The sequence below is a fragment of the Peromyscus maniculatus genome, chromosome 5 (genome assembly GCF_049852395.1).
Source record: "Peromyscus maniculatus bairdii isolate BWxNUB_F1_BW_parent chromosome 5, HU_Pman_BW_mat_3.1, whole genome shotgun sequence".
Lineage (NCBI taxonomy): Eukaryota > Metazoa > Chordata > Mammalia > Rodentia > Cricetidae > Peromyscus > Peromyscus maniculatus.
In genome coordinates this window covers 26,969,781-26,982,743 of record NC_134856.1, presented here as the reverse complement: position 1 = coordinate 26,982,743, position 12,963 = coordinate 26,969,781, and the positions used below count along the sequence as shown (strand labels likewise).

At 46.8% G+C, this 12,963-nt stretch overlaps 1 protein-coding gene across 9 annotated transcripts in view; it reads right to left on the bottom strand.

Moving 5' to 3' along the window:
- Positions 1-1,656: 1,656 nt before the first annotated feature.
- Positions 1,657-12,963, bottom strand: part of Mmaa (metabolism of cobalamin associated A) — a 32,006-nt gene continuing 20,699 nt past the window's right edge. For 8 of the 9 annotated variants that reach the window (XM_042277494.2, XM_076571954.1, XM_006971728.4 and 5 more), the window contains exons 4-7: positions 8,369-8,539; positions 4,905-4,990; positions 2,802-2,951; positions 1,657-1,965 (exon numbers count right to left, since the gene is read on the bottom strand). In XM_042277494.2, the coding sequence (XP_042133428.2) occupies positions 1,678-1,965; positions 2,802-2,951; positions 4,905-4,990; positions 8,369-8,539 (695 nt within the window). In that variant the 3' untranslated portion in view covers positions 1,657-1,677. The remainder of the gene's footprint in view (positions 1,966-2,801; positions 2,952-4,904; positions 4,991-8,368; positions 8,540-12,963) is intronic. The other variant, XM_042277495.2, reaches the window with a different exon arrangement.

The window sequence follows — 12,963 nt, the reverse complement described above, 5'->3', positions numbered from 1 at the left end:
TCTGCTGGGTCAGTTTGTCCTTCAGCCCTAAGAAAAACTACATCTAGAGCTGGGGAGATGGCTAAGTGCTTGGTGTGCAGTATGAGGGCCCGAGTTTGATCCTCAGGACCCACACAGAGGCCGGACACCGTGCTGTGTGCCCACAATCCCACCCTCAGGACCCACACAGAAGCCGGACACCGTGCTGTGTGCCCACAATCCCACCCTCAGGACCCACACAGAAGCCGGACACCGTGCTGTGTGCCCACAACCCCATCCTCAGGACCCACACAGAAGCCGGACACCATGCTGTGTGCCCACAACCCCATCCTCAGGACCCACACAGAAGCCGGACACCGTGCTGTGTGCCCACAATCCCATCCTCAGGACCCACACAGAAGCCGGACACCGTGCTGTGTGCCCACAACCCCATCCTCAGGACCCACACAGAAGCCGGACACCGTGCTGTGTGCCCACAACCCCATCCTCAGGACCCACACAGAAGCCGGACACCGTGCTGTGTGCCCACAACCCCATCCTCAGGACCCACACAGAAGCCGGACCCCGTGCTGTGTGCCCACAACCCCATCCTCAGGACCCACACAGAGGCCGGACACCATGCTGTGTGCCCACAACCCCATCCTCAGGACCCACACAGAGGCCGGACACCATGCTGTGTGCCCACAACCCCATCCTCAGGACCCACACAGAAACTGGACACCATGCTGTGTACCCATAATCCTATTCTCAGGACCCACAAAGCTGGACACTGTGCTGTGTGCACATAATTCCATAGTTGGAAAGCTGCAGATAGGGGGGACCCCCTAGGACTTGATGCTCAATGAATTGCTAAGTTCAGAGGCATTTTCTCAAAAAAAAAAAAAAAAGTGAATACACTAGGCACAGTTGTACACACCTTTAATCCAGCACTCAGGAGACAGAGACAGGCAGATCTCTGTGAGTTCAAGGCCAGCCTGGTCTATATAGTGAGTTCCAGGACAGCCAGGACTACATAGTAAGATCCTGTCCTAAAAAAAAAAAAAAAAGTGGACAGCGATAGAACACATTCAAACGTACTGAAAGATGACCTGTTGCCCCCACATGCATGATACAGAGGATGTGTTCGCATGCATATGCGTGTGCACACACACATGCATACATAAGTAGATCAATGTGAAGTAAACTGGCCAAGGAAAATGAGTACAAACATTTTATAATCTTCAAACTGAGTAATGCTGAACTGTCCTAACTACCTGAGTCTCTTGGGAACTGTGGGCCATCTCTGTAGCTGTGTTTCCTTTCTGCCTGTCATGGAGAAGAAGCCTTCCAAGTCCAGCCAAGTGGACTTTAAACATTGGTTCCCATCACTGATGCTGTTTTGTTAGAGTATGCATGGCCACTTCAGAAATCTTTAGACTAGTCTGGTACACTAAATGCCAATCATGATTTTTCGATTCTAAGACGCCTCAGCTTCCTTTTGGGCACTTTTGACTCTTAAGAAGAAACTACTCTGCCAGAGCATAAGAAAAGGAGGAAGTGGGACCAGTCCCACACAGCAGGCTCTCACAACCACTACCCATGGTTGTGCCACACAAGTCAGCTGGGGTGGGACAAAGGGTCACAGTATAAACACACAGGTGACACTGGGATAGTAAGTACTCTGGAAACTCTATAAAATGATTGTACAGGATAAGTTTATTAGTGTTTGCTTTTAAAAGCCTTCAACAGTAAGTCTGCTGCTAGTCCTGGGGAGAGGGCCGCGCTGAGGACCTTCCTCTCCATCAGTGGAATCTGTTCTCGGGTGCTCGGATGGGTCTTGAAAAGGTGTAAGATATTTTCCTGAATGAGATTCCACATCCAGACTTTCTGCTGCTTCTGTCTCTTGGTGGTCAGCTCCCCACTGGCCAGCATCACGTCCTGAAATTCTCTCATTGCGTCCCACACTTCACTGATGCCCTCTCCAGTTCTGGCAGAAATGCGAAGGACCTAAGGAGAGGGCAGGACCACAACTGTTACTTCACGGCAAGTCTGCTACTCACCAATGCATTCTTTGTTTCTGGAAACAGACGACCACGCAAACACATGGCACACTGCAGCACAGGCCTCAGGTTACTAACGGCACAGCAGAAGTCAGTATTTTAAATGAGATGGCTCAGATGGAGAGATGGTCATGGGAATCCGAGGACAATGGTAGGCAGGGCTCCCTGAGGTCTGAGTGCCAGATATGAAGCCAAGCTGAGGAAGAGCTCCATTCCTGGGCCAGTCAGTGCAAGGCTGAGCTCCCAGCACCTCCGTGGACAAGATGGTGTCACCCCACAGAGAAGTCCCCAGAGAAGCCAGCAGTAAGAAAGCCTGCTGCTCTCATGACTACTGCTTATTCTTTATTAACAGGGCAAGCATCCTCCTGCAGACAAACTGCCAGCCGATGCAACTGCACTGTTTCCTACACTCTTGTTCTTCATTTTCTTAACTTACCGAACATAATGGGAATGCAAGCATCACATCATAAGCCTCTGCTCTGCTACCCAAGCCTAGTGGAGAACATCAAACCATGAAGTGCTCTACAACCTTAAGGGCTTTCTTTTAGACTGGCCTCCTATCGCGCTCAAATGGTCTACATCAAGTGATGAGCAGCCTCATCTCTTACCTCACCCTGTGGCTGAAAGGTTATATTTAAGCTCAACTACAAACTCTGGCTCTCAGTTTTCCAAGTGTAGTCTTTACATTCAAACAAAGACTGTTCAGATGTCCAGCCTGAGACCCATGCCCTCTGTCCTACGGTACACAATCCACTCAGTGAAAACAGAAGAACGCATGCCAACCTTCGGTCTCCAGACTTCTGAGTGCCTGCGCAGCAACTTGAGTGCACTCACGTACTCTGCCTGGATCCTGCAGGCTGGCACAACCAAGTCTCCATCAGATTTAGTTATAACGACCAGATCTGCCATTTCAACTATACCCCTTTTGATGCCCTAAAGAGAACAGAAGAACCACACTAATCAGAAATATTCCATTTACTCTTGCCTAGAATGAGAAAAGAAGGACCAGTAAATGCTCTTGGAATTACTGGAGTCATCTGTAACATTCCTTCCAAATTTAGAGACTAACTTGGTGAAATATATCCAGACTTTGAGTAACTAGATGAAAGGAAAACTTGATGGAGTGTCAGGAAGCAGCTCACATCATCTCACTGAGACAAAGTTAGCCCCCCCCCCCCAGCTCACTGCAGGAAGTAAGGGTGAGAACCTATGGTAAATTAGAAGCTAGTCATGTAGCCCAAGTACAGGGAAGGGAAATTATTTGACCAGTAGCCTACAAAATAAGTAAGGCAAGTAGAGAGCGTAAACAAAGGTGATCATGACATGTGACCACTGCCTAGACTGGATGAGCAAAGCATGATTGTCTCCAGTTGAGCCAGGGGACACACGAGAGCGTGGGGCTTATTCTTACTTACTTACTTACAAATGCCCGGCCTTAGCTTGGCTTGTTTCTTGCTAACTTTTCTTAACTTAAACTATCCCATCTACCTTTTGCCTCTGAGCTTTTTCCGTTCTCTTACTTCTATAAATCTTGTTCTTACTCCATGGCTTGCTGGGTAGCTGGGTGGATGGCCCCTGTCATCCTCCTCCTTCTCTGGCTCCTTCTTTCTTTTCCTCCTCCCAGATTTCTCCTCCTATTTATTCTCTCTGCCTGCCAAACTGACTATGTTGTCTCCTGCCTTATATTGGCCGTTCAGTTCTTTATTAGACCATCAGGTGTTTTAGACAGGCACAGTAACACAGCTTCACAGAGTTCAACAAATGCAACATAAATAGAAATAACGCACCTTAACATAATATTCCACAACAGGTCTCTTACTGGTTTGGTTTATGATGTGCCCAAAGAATGATGACTCTCATTAAGGAGTGTCTCAGGCTCTACCCACTTCCCAATGTAAGTCCCACAAAAGACCACTAAACAGCATGATGGTCCCCTCTCTTAGGACCACCCCTCCCATTTCAGAGGTCTTATTTTTTCCTTGATAAAATCAACTTTTACTTGCTCACCTCTCTTCCAGTCCTTATTCTTCATCAACATTAGACAATTAACTCCAAAGTCACTGGCTTGTGGTCACTCTGGTGACTGTTGATCACCTAACACCTTAGTCCCCTGGGTTAAACCCACCAGAAGAAAATCTTTCACACGACCATGGGTGTGTCTGTTTCCTCCCCACATACAAAGTTCTACCCTTGCACAAGGAAACCCCACACCCCCATACTAATGTCTATATGTGGATGTGTCCCAGTCAGTGCCACACACACACACACACACACACACACACACACACACACACACACACACACACCTTCATGTGTGTCTCTCCTTCACTGGGATACCTTTGTCATAAACCAACTCTTACAGGACTTTCCTGAATTTTGTGAGTTATTCTAATGGATTATGGAACCTGAGAGGAAGTGGACCTTCAGCTTTGTAGGCAGCTGCTCAGTGGTACAGGTGGCCTGGTAGAGCTGGTGTCTGTGAAATCTGCACCAACTCCAGCTGGCTAATGATGGACTGACAGGAGAGTGCTGTACTGGTGGACAGTATATAAGCTACACAATGATATCGCACCCATCACTGCTGAGCCAAGTGTTCTACAGCAGCCGCCGTACTGTGGTCTCTGCGCCAAAGCCCTCCATCTATTCCAGTCACTTCCATGTTGTACAGGGAAGAGTAAGTTGTGTGAGTAGCTCAAAGTCACACCATTTAACTTAGGTTCAGAAAAAAACACACACCGAGAGAATCTGCCTGTGGCGCATGTACTTCAGCCTAGAGGACAATGTTTTTTTCTACACTGCCTTCAACCTAACTCACAACAATACTATGCTTCACATTTGTACTTCCAGAGATACATACCGGGAGGGCTGGGGCACCCAGATCATTACCTGCAGCTCATCCCCTCCTGCTGGTGGCAGCAGCAGAACAAACATGTCAACCATATCAGCGACAGCAAACTCCGACTGGCCCACACCTGCAATTTCAAATCACAGCTTTATTGAAAATATTCAGCTGTAACATTTCTGCTGTCAATTCACGGGCTCATTTCCATTCCACTTCACTCCATTCCTCATCTTCATGGGCACATATTAACCCTTTAAAGTCCAGTTGCAAGTGTACATACATAGAGCCAGCAGCGTCTACTCAGACAGCAAGCATGCTGATGCAGGTGTTTTTTCCTCTCTGTGCAAAGTCCCGGATGCCATCACGCGCCTCGTGCTTGTTGCCTTATCCAACCCTAACTACTTCCCAAAGGCCCCACCTTCAAACGCTGCTAGCATGAGTTTGGATTAATGTGCCAACACATCTTTTCTTTTCTCACTAGACCAATATTTTGCATGAAGACCTTACAGCATAGGCTTTCAACCTGTGGGTCTTGACCCCTTTGGAGGTCGAATGACCCTTTCACAAGAGTCGCCTAAGACCACTGGAAAACACAGCTATTTATATTATGATTCATAACAGTAACAAAATTATAGTTATGAAATAGCAACGAACTAATTTTATGGTTGGAGGTCACCACAGCATGAGGAACTGTATTAAAGAGTTGCAGCATTGCAAAGGTTGAGAACTATTGTCTTACAGACTTCCATTCTCTCCTACCCTTAAAGCTTTCTCTGGGCTTCTCTTTCATCAGAAAGTGGCCTGAAAACTGTGATGCTAGTCTTAAACCATGTCTGCTAATATTTTCATCTCCTTTTGCCTTTTCATCCTTATTCCCACTCTAATTCTCTCCTCTTTAAACATGCTTGGAGCGACCTCTCGATTGCAGCCAAGTACCACTGAAGGGTCTCGTAAAAGCCATCCCCCCTAGGGGCTGGAGAGAGAGCTCAGTGGTTAAGAGCACTTGATGCTTTTGCAGAGGACCTGGCTTGGATCTTTACACCACCTAGTGACTCACAACTCCACTTCCAAAGGATCCAAGGCCCTCTTCTTGCCTCTGGGCACCAGGAACACATATGGTAACAGACATACATGCAGACAAAACTTACACACATCTCCTAACTGTGTTCAGTCAGTTTCCTTCTTTTGTTTTCACTGTGCCAAACAAAGGAAGCACTTCCCAGCTGCTCCTGTTCCCACTCTGTGGACAGATGTCAACACAGCCTCAGCTAGGCCACCCACGCTGCAGTTCTGACGTGGGCAGCACGGCTCAAGAGGACCACCATCCCGTCCACTTTCCCGAGCCCCAACTCCTCCCTGAAACCAAAAAGGAACAAACATCTCACAGCTTCCTCAACCATCACCGTATTTCTCACTTTCTCTCCATGGTCACATTTCTGGAAAACCTGAACTGATGCTCACTGTTTTGATCTGCATCCCTAGCTTGAACACCTGCAAACTCTTCCTCTCCGTGGTACAGAGACTTCTATCTATTCATCTCCTTTCCTCCCTAGAGTGCCAGTGTACCAGGTCAAGGCCCACGTTTCAAGGTCCCTTTCAGGCAGGTCAAGGGCAGCAGATGGGCTTCCAGGTGAGCTCTTTGAAGAAGGCTGGTCAGCTGGGTGTCCTCTTTATGTTCTCCATTCTATTTCCTATTTCCTCTCCTTCCTTCTATCTGGAACCCAGGTGGGGCAGTCAGCGCTCCATCAGTCATGAGCCACCTTGAGGATGGAAACTAAGTGAGAAGGACAGAGCGAGCCAGCAGCATCCGGAGGGACTGAGGGTTAGAACTACACTTTCTCTGAACCACTGGCCCCAGGCTTTCTCAGGACAGCAACGCCCCTTTTACCAGAGTCACTGTCACCCTGAGCCTCTAGAACCCTGAGTAACACACATGGCTTTTATATTGCACTCTCCTCTCATTCTCCTGCTATCATTCAGGCCGCTCTTCCTCCACTTAAACTTTAACGGTGGACTTCCCAAGGCTGGTGCTGACTACTTAGGGACTAAATTAGGCCTGTCTTCCCCTCAGGTCCTCCGTTGAAAACCCAGTCCTCGGTGTGACTGCAGACGGAGACTGCACTAACCAATGGGAATGGTGCCCTGTGGGCAGAGGAGACACCAAAGTGCACATGCCTGGGAAGTGCCCATGTGAGGGCACAGCAAGGCAGCCACCTGCAATGGGGAGGAGAGTGCAGAAAACCACCCTGCTGGTGCCTTGACCTGCAGTTCCCGCTTCCACACCTGTGCGTGGTGATGCCCAGAGTCTAAGCCACCCAGCCCTATTTATGACAGTAATCCTAACAAACAACATGGCTAGTTTCCACTTTTATTCCCTATTTTCTTTTTAACCCAAACCAGATTTATAACTTAGTACAAAGCTATAAGCCATGCTGATAACTGTGAGGTCTGTATTTTCTGCCTAGTCTTCCCAAAACCATGCCACCTTGGACATTTGCATGTCACAGTAACGTCCTGACAAGTGAACTCACAGTACTCTGCCTTCACCCTTTTCCACGGCGCTCGCTGCTGCTCCGATCCCCCTTCCTTCATCTCTTACATTTAATCAACAACAAAGTCCGGCCCACTTGCTGCCAATGCTCTTGCTCCGTCTCCTCTTCCCCAGGCCTGCTTACCTGAAGGAGTCCGCATCTCCTTTCTCTGATTGACACCATGGTCTAACTACTTCCCACCTCCATTCTAAACCTTGACCACTCCTCATTCTGCTGTACGGTCCCCTGTGTGCAAACCCACGTGTGCCTTCCCACGCCCTTCGGAGAAAAGGAAACTCTTTGGTAGGGCACACAAGGAAAACCTGACCTGCCACTGCTCTGAGGTCCTCTTTGCCCTCATTGTTGAGTGGCCTGAGCAAGCTGCACTTCTCTGAATGAGCCACGCTGTCTCTGTGTCTATGCAACACCCTTTACCCCACCATTAACATCCACTTTCCCTCCTCCAGGAAGTCTTCACTGACTCCCCCAAACACTGGTTTGGGCTGTGTCACACACATTCACCACAAAGTAAACCAAAAGAGCATTTCCCCACAAGAATGCAAACGCCTGGAGCTGTCCTTTTGATGGTTTCACTACACACAATTATGTGCTAATGATGAACTAGCCAGCCTCAGAGTCCCGAGGTCCCACCTGCCCCGACTTCCGTAGTGAATACTATGGACATGAAGTGTGCTAAAGCAGTGCTGTGATTTGCTTCCAAAGGTCCTTCTAGTTCTTACTAACCCTGCACACAGAAAGCTGCTATACAGACATGTGGGTCACTGTCATCTTTCACAGGGAAGGCTCTTGTGGGTGGGAGCACAGCCCATATACTCCCATTGCCTGTGGGGCAATAGCTTGTATTTAATTACACTTCATATCTGCTGAATGAACTAAGTGAAATCGGTTGTTATTATCTTTAAATAGCCTTCATTATAATGGTATATTATTTTTATGAAAGAGAATATCACACTTACCTACAGTTTCAATAAGAATGATGTCATATCCCCCTCCTTCACACAACAGAATAGCTTCATTTGTGGTCCTTGTCACACCTCCTAAAGTCCCACTGGTAGGTGATGGCCTGATGTATGCATTCCTATCTCTTGATAGCTCAGTCATCCGGGTTTTATCACCTAAGAGGGATCCTAAAACACATAATTACATTTCACAATCATGGAAGAGTTGTGAGAACTAATTACCAATCATCGAACTGCAAGGGGACATGAGTTACTACAGTTCTCCCCAATATCTCACTGTCACCAAGTTCTCCTCCAACTCACAGTGGTGTAACTGTTGGATCATTCCAAGCTCCTGAAAACCAACAAGGGCTCCCCAAACTCACTAGAGGTTCAAATCTAACCACGCTCCCTAGGCACCAGTCCTACCTTATCTTCCTGGACCAATGTCAGCCTCCCAGGACCAAGCCAACCCTCTGGCCCAGCAGTGAGGTCTCTTCACAGTCATCGACATTGGTGTGTCTGCCTCTTTGCTGGTGTCCTACCAGGGCATCTAGTGTGTCCTCTTGTCACTCATTTACAAGTGGTCAAATCAGGGTCCTGCTCTATTGCCCCTGGCCACTTCATTTTGCGGTGTTATTTTTATCTCCCTGAACCCCTCCTCTCCTCATAAAAGGGACAACAAGTCACGGTGAGGCTCACAGGAGATTGTGCAGTGATGGGAACGTGTGCTTCAGAACCCGTTAACAAAAACACCCTGTCTATCTTACATACACTGAAGACCTGTTTCTTTCAGATAGTCTTTCTAGAACTTTTTCATGCCATGTCCTTTGCTGTAAATCTCTACAGTACACAGTAACTGCTCTGCAATCTTCTGGCACCTTGAGGGACCTAAGAGAACTCCAGTGACCCTCTCCTCCCTCTCCTCCTCATCACCAAGAACAGCCTCCCCCCCATTCTTTCACTTGTACAGATGACATTCTATCAGCCTTATGTGAGTACTATGAAATATGTATCACAGCTACCTTTAGTCCCTGTCTGCTCTTTCTAAATACCTTCCCTGCAGTTAGAAAATGTGGAGTCTACAGTAAACAATGGAAGGTACAGTGAAAAGATAGGAAAGTATTCCTACAAGACATCTTGGGGTTCCATAGCTATTTGTCTTATCTCCTTCACATGACTGTTTTCTAAGCAGCGTCAATTCTCCCCCTACAGGAAACCTGCCATCTCTAGAAACATCTCAATTGTCACAAACGGGGGCAGGATGCTATTGGCCCCACTGGATAAAGGGTGGAATTCTGCTAAGCAGACCTCCATTCACAGGACGGCCGCCACATACAATGGATTGCCACCAGTTCCTTGTCTATGAACCTCAGCGATAGCGTAAGTGCCTTGTCTATGAACCTCAGCAATAGCTTAAGTTCCTTGTCTATGAACCTCAGCAATAGCGTAAGTTCCTTGATATGAACCGCATCCTAAAGCTACTGTACACTGAACGCTAAACAAAGTGGTTACAGGAGGTACTTGATATACGTAAGGAATGGATTGATTATATCTTTTGAATTAATTGTAGTATTTGAGCAAACATCAGTATTGGAAAATTCTGAAAGAATTAAGGCCCTGGAACCACTATTACATATTCCTACTTCCTTTTTTCTTAAATTAAAATGTATTTATTTTTACTATTTTTAATTAGGTGTCTATGTGTGCATATCTACATGTAAGTATGTGTGCGTGAGTGCAGGTGCCCTTGGAGGCTGGAGGCACTGGCCTCATATCCCCTCAGAACTAGAGTTACAGGTGGTTGTGAGCTGCCAGGTGGGTGCTGGGAACTGAACTTGGGTCCTCTATGAGAGTAGTCAGTGCTCTTATCCACTGCGCCATCTCTCCAGCCCACTAATTTCTTTCTGCCATCTAATTACGTATGAGGAGTCGGGATTTTCTTACCTGTATGTTTAACTCTACCACAGCAGACGGTAAAGACTGAGAAGGTCCTGAAAGTTGTGCCTTTCGTTTACTGCTCCATGTTAGAGCCTTTTCACAGGCACTGATTCTAGAGCACATGCCTCCCATTGCCTCAACTACCTCATTCAGTCCACATAGAACATCTTCCTGAAGTGCTTTTCCACCTGAAATCACCTGTGTGGAAGTGCACAGTCTATCCTCAGAGCTACAGCAGCATATTACGCTAGGGAGCCCACCACACTGAACAGCACTATGGAGTTACTCTTCCATAGAGCTGCTCTTGCCAGTGAACCCAACAGTTAGCTGTAGACCCAGGGTGACCTGTCTCAAGGTCATCACAGGAAGGAAGGCTTACAAGGCTAAAGCAGAAGGGCGGACAAAGGAATTAATGCTCTTTAACTTTAATTTAGTGCTATTTTCCAATTATATTTATATTTACATAGGCCAGGAATTCATATTTATAATATTCTATTTACCTGCATTTATTTTTTCTTTTGAATTACACACACTTTTTTAAAACTCTAAGACTAAGATCCTTTACTTTCAGTTTGAAAAAGGCTAAGAACCACAGCTTAGTCAGGAGAATGCTTGTCTTGCATGAGGAAATGAGTTTGACTCTCAGAACTCTGTAAGAAGATCAGGCCTGGTGTCACACACTGGTTATCCAGCACTGGGAAGGCAGAGACAGGTGGATTACTAGAACTTACTGACCAGCCAACATACCCTACTTGGTGGGTTCCAAGAGAGTGAGAGATTTTGTCTCAAAAAAACTAAGATGGGCATCTCCCAAGGACTGACAGCCGAGGCTGCCCTGCCCTTCACACACATATCTACACACACACACACGCACACAGAAAACAGGTCAGGAGACACAGAGCTATGCTGTAATCACAGCATATAATATCAGTTCTGTTATTAATTTCTATTTCAAGCTATTGTTTTCTTTTTCTATGGCAAATACTCTAGATCATTAAGGTGGAAAGGAAATGGCCTTCTCTCTTGAATGAAAATGAGGATTATTTATCAAAGCCTTTCATTAACACACTTCATGTGTTTTCACTCAGCAAAATTCTAAAACAGTAAATAGGCTAGACAACAAATTGACACGGAGTTAATCTTATATAATGGAGTTATATTGAGTATAATTTCATTTATAGTTAAACTTTCTATTACAGTGAACCAAATCCTTTGAAGCCTCTGAGTCACACTTCTCAGTAAAAGGTAACAAGAACTGTTATCTACTTCTCTACTGACCAAAGGTCTTTCAAATATTACTTTCTGCAGAAAACCATGGCATACAAACCAAACACTCCCACTAAGTACCCAGTGTTTACTCCTCAGAGCCCCCACTACATACAGTGTGGCTGCCTGTGCTGCCTGTCTCCCTCCTAAGACATAAAGCTGGGCAAGGCCAAGAGCATCATGTCATAGCCACCCTGCAGCATGGCCCCTGCTGTGCTCACGCTTCACCTAGAGAAGGCACTCCCATGCCCACTCAGTGAGTAACTGTAATTTGAGCAGCTTAATCCACAAAGGGGGGGGGGGTGTTTCTTGAGTATTTATAGGAAAGGCTTTATATGTTTTCTTTAAATGGTCCTTAGGGAGCTAAGTTTATATTCATTTTATCTCTGATGAGCTGCAAATTAAATGTTGAGTGATTGCATGACCTCACATCAGCAAGTAATTGCCAAACACCGCAGTGCACAGTGTGCTCTGTGGACGGCTGCAGGAAGACAGCAGCACATTACACGGGCCTTCAAGCGTCTTCTGCTTCACTGGGCACAGAACAGACAGGTGACAAGCTATAAACGATTATACATTGTGTTCCCTCAAGTTTAATTGAAGAGATGCTATAATACCATGAAGATGAAACTGAGAAGTAAGGCCCACTGGAGAAACAGACTGTGAGAAGAGCTGGCCCTAGGCATGATCACAAAAGGGCTGAGATGTGTGTGTCCTTTGATCAGCCTTAACTTCTGGCCCTTCTGACCCTGCTTGAGCTACCCACCAGCTGACCTGCTCTGTGGAGTCAGGACTTCCTCACTAACTCCCAGAGTTTTCACTTGTGTTACAGCTTAGACCAGAAAGGCATCCTGGCAGTCAGGAGCCAAAGAATACCACAAAGTCACACCACACAACAAACCTCACACAAGATTTATTAGGAGGGAAAAACCCAGGAGGGTGGCTGCCACTGCTCCAGAGAGCTAAACAGAAGACAGAGTTATATAGGGCTTCGGGGTCAGGGGAGCTTTCGAGTGGCCTGGGATTGGAGGGATTATGGGGCAAGATTAGGGATGGGTGGGATTTTTTTTTTCTGTAGGGTGGGGCCTGGTCCCTGGGTGGGAGTGCTAGGAACAGCCTTTAAAGCCACTAGGGCTGTTAGAGAAGTCTGTGGGTCGGTCCTAGCCATTGGAGCTCCTCGGGTTGGGGAGGGGTCAGCTCTGGCAACCAAAGTAGTCTAGGGGTGAAGCCTGGCAGCTGGAGGTCTCCGGGGGTGGGGCCTTTTTTTTTTTTTTAAACAGAGAAAGCCATCTCTGCCTTCTGAGTTGGCATGAATAGCCAACACCACCTCACTCTGCAGAACAGGAATGGTTCCTTTCATGAGGTCAAACTCAGATGGCAGTTAGAGGTCACTTGTTGTTGGTTGT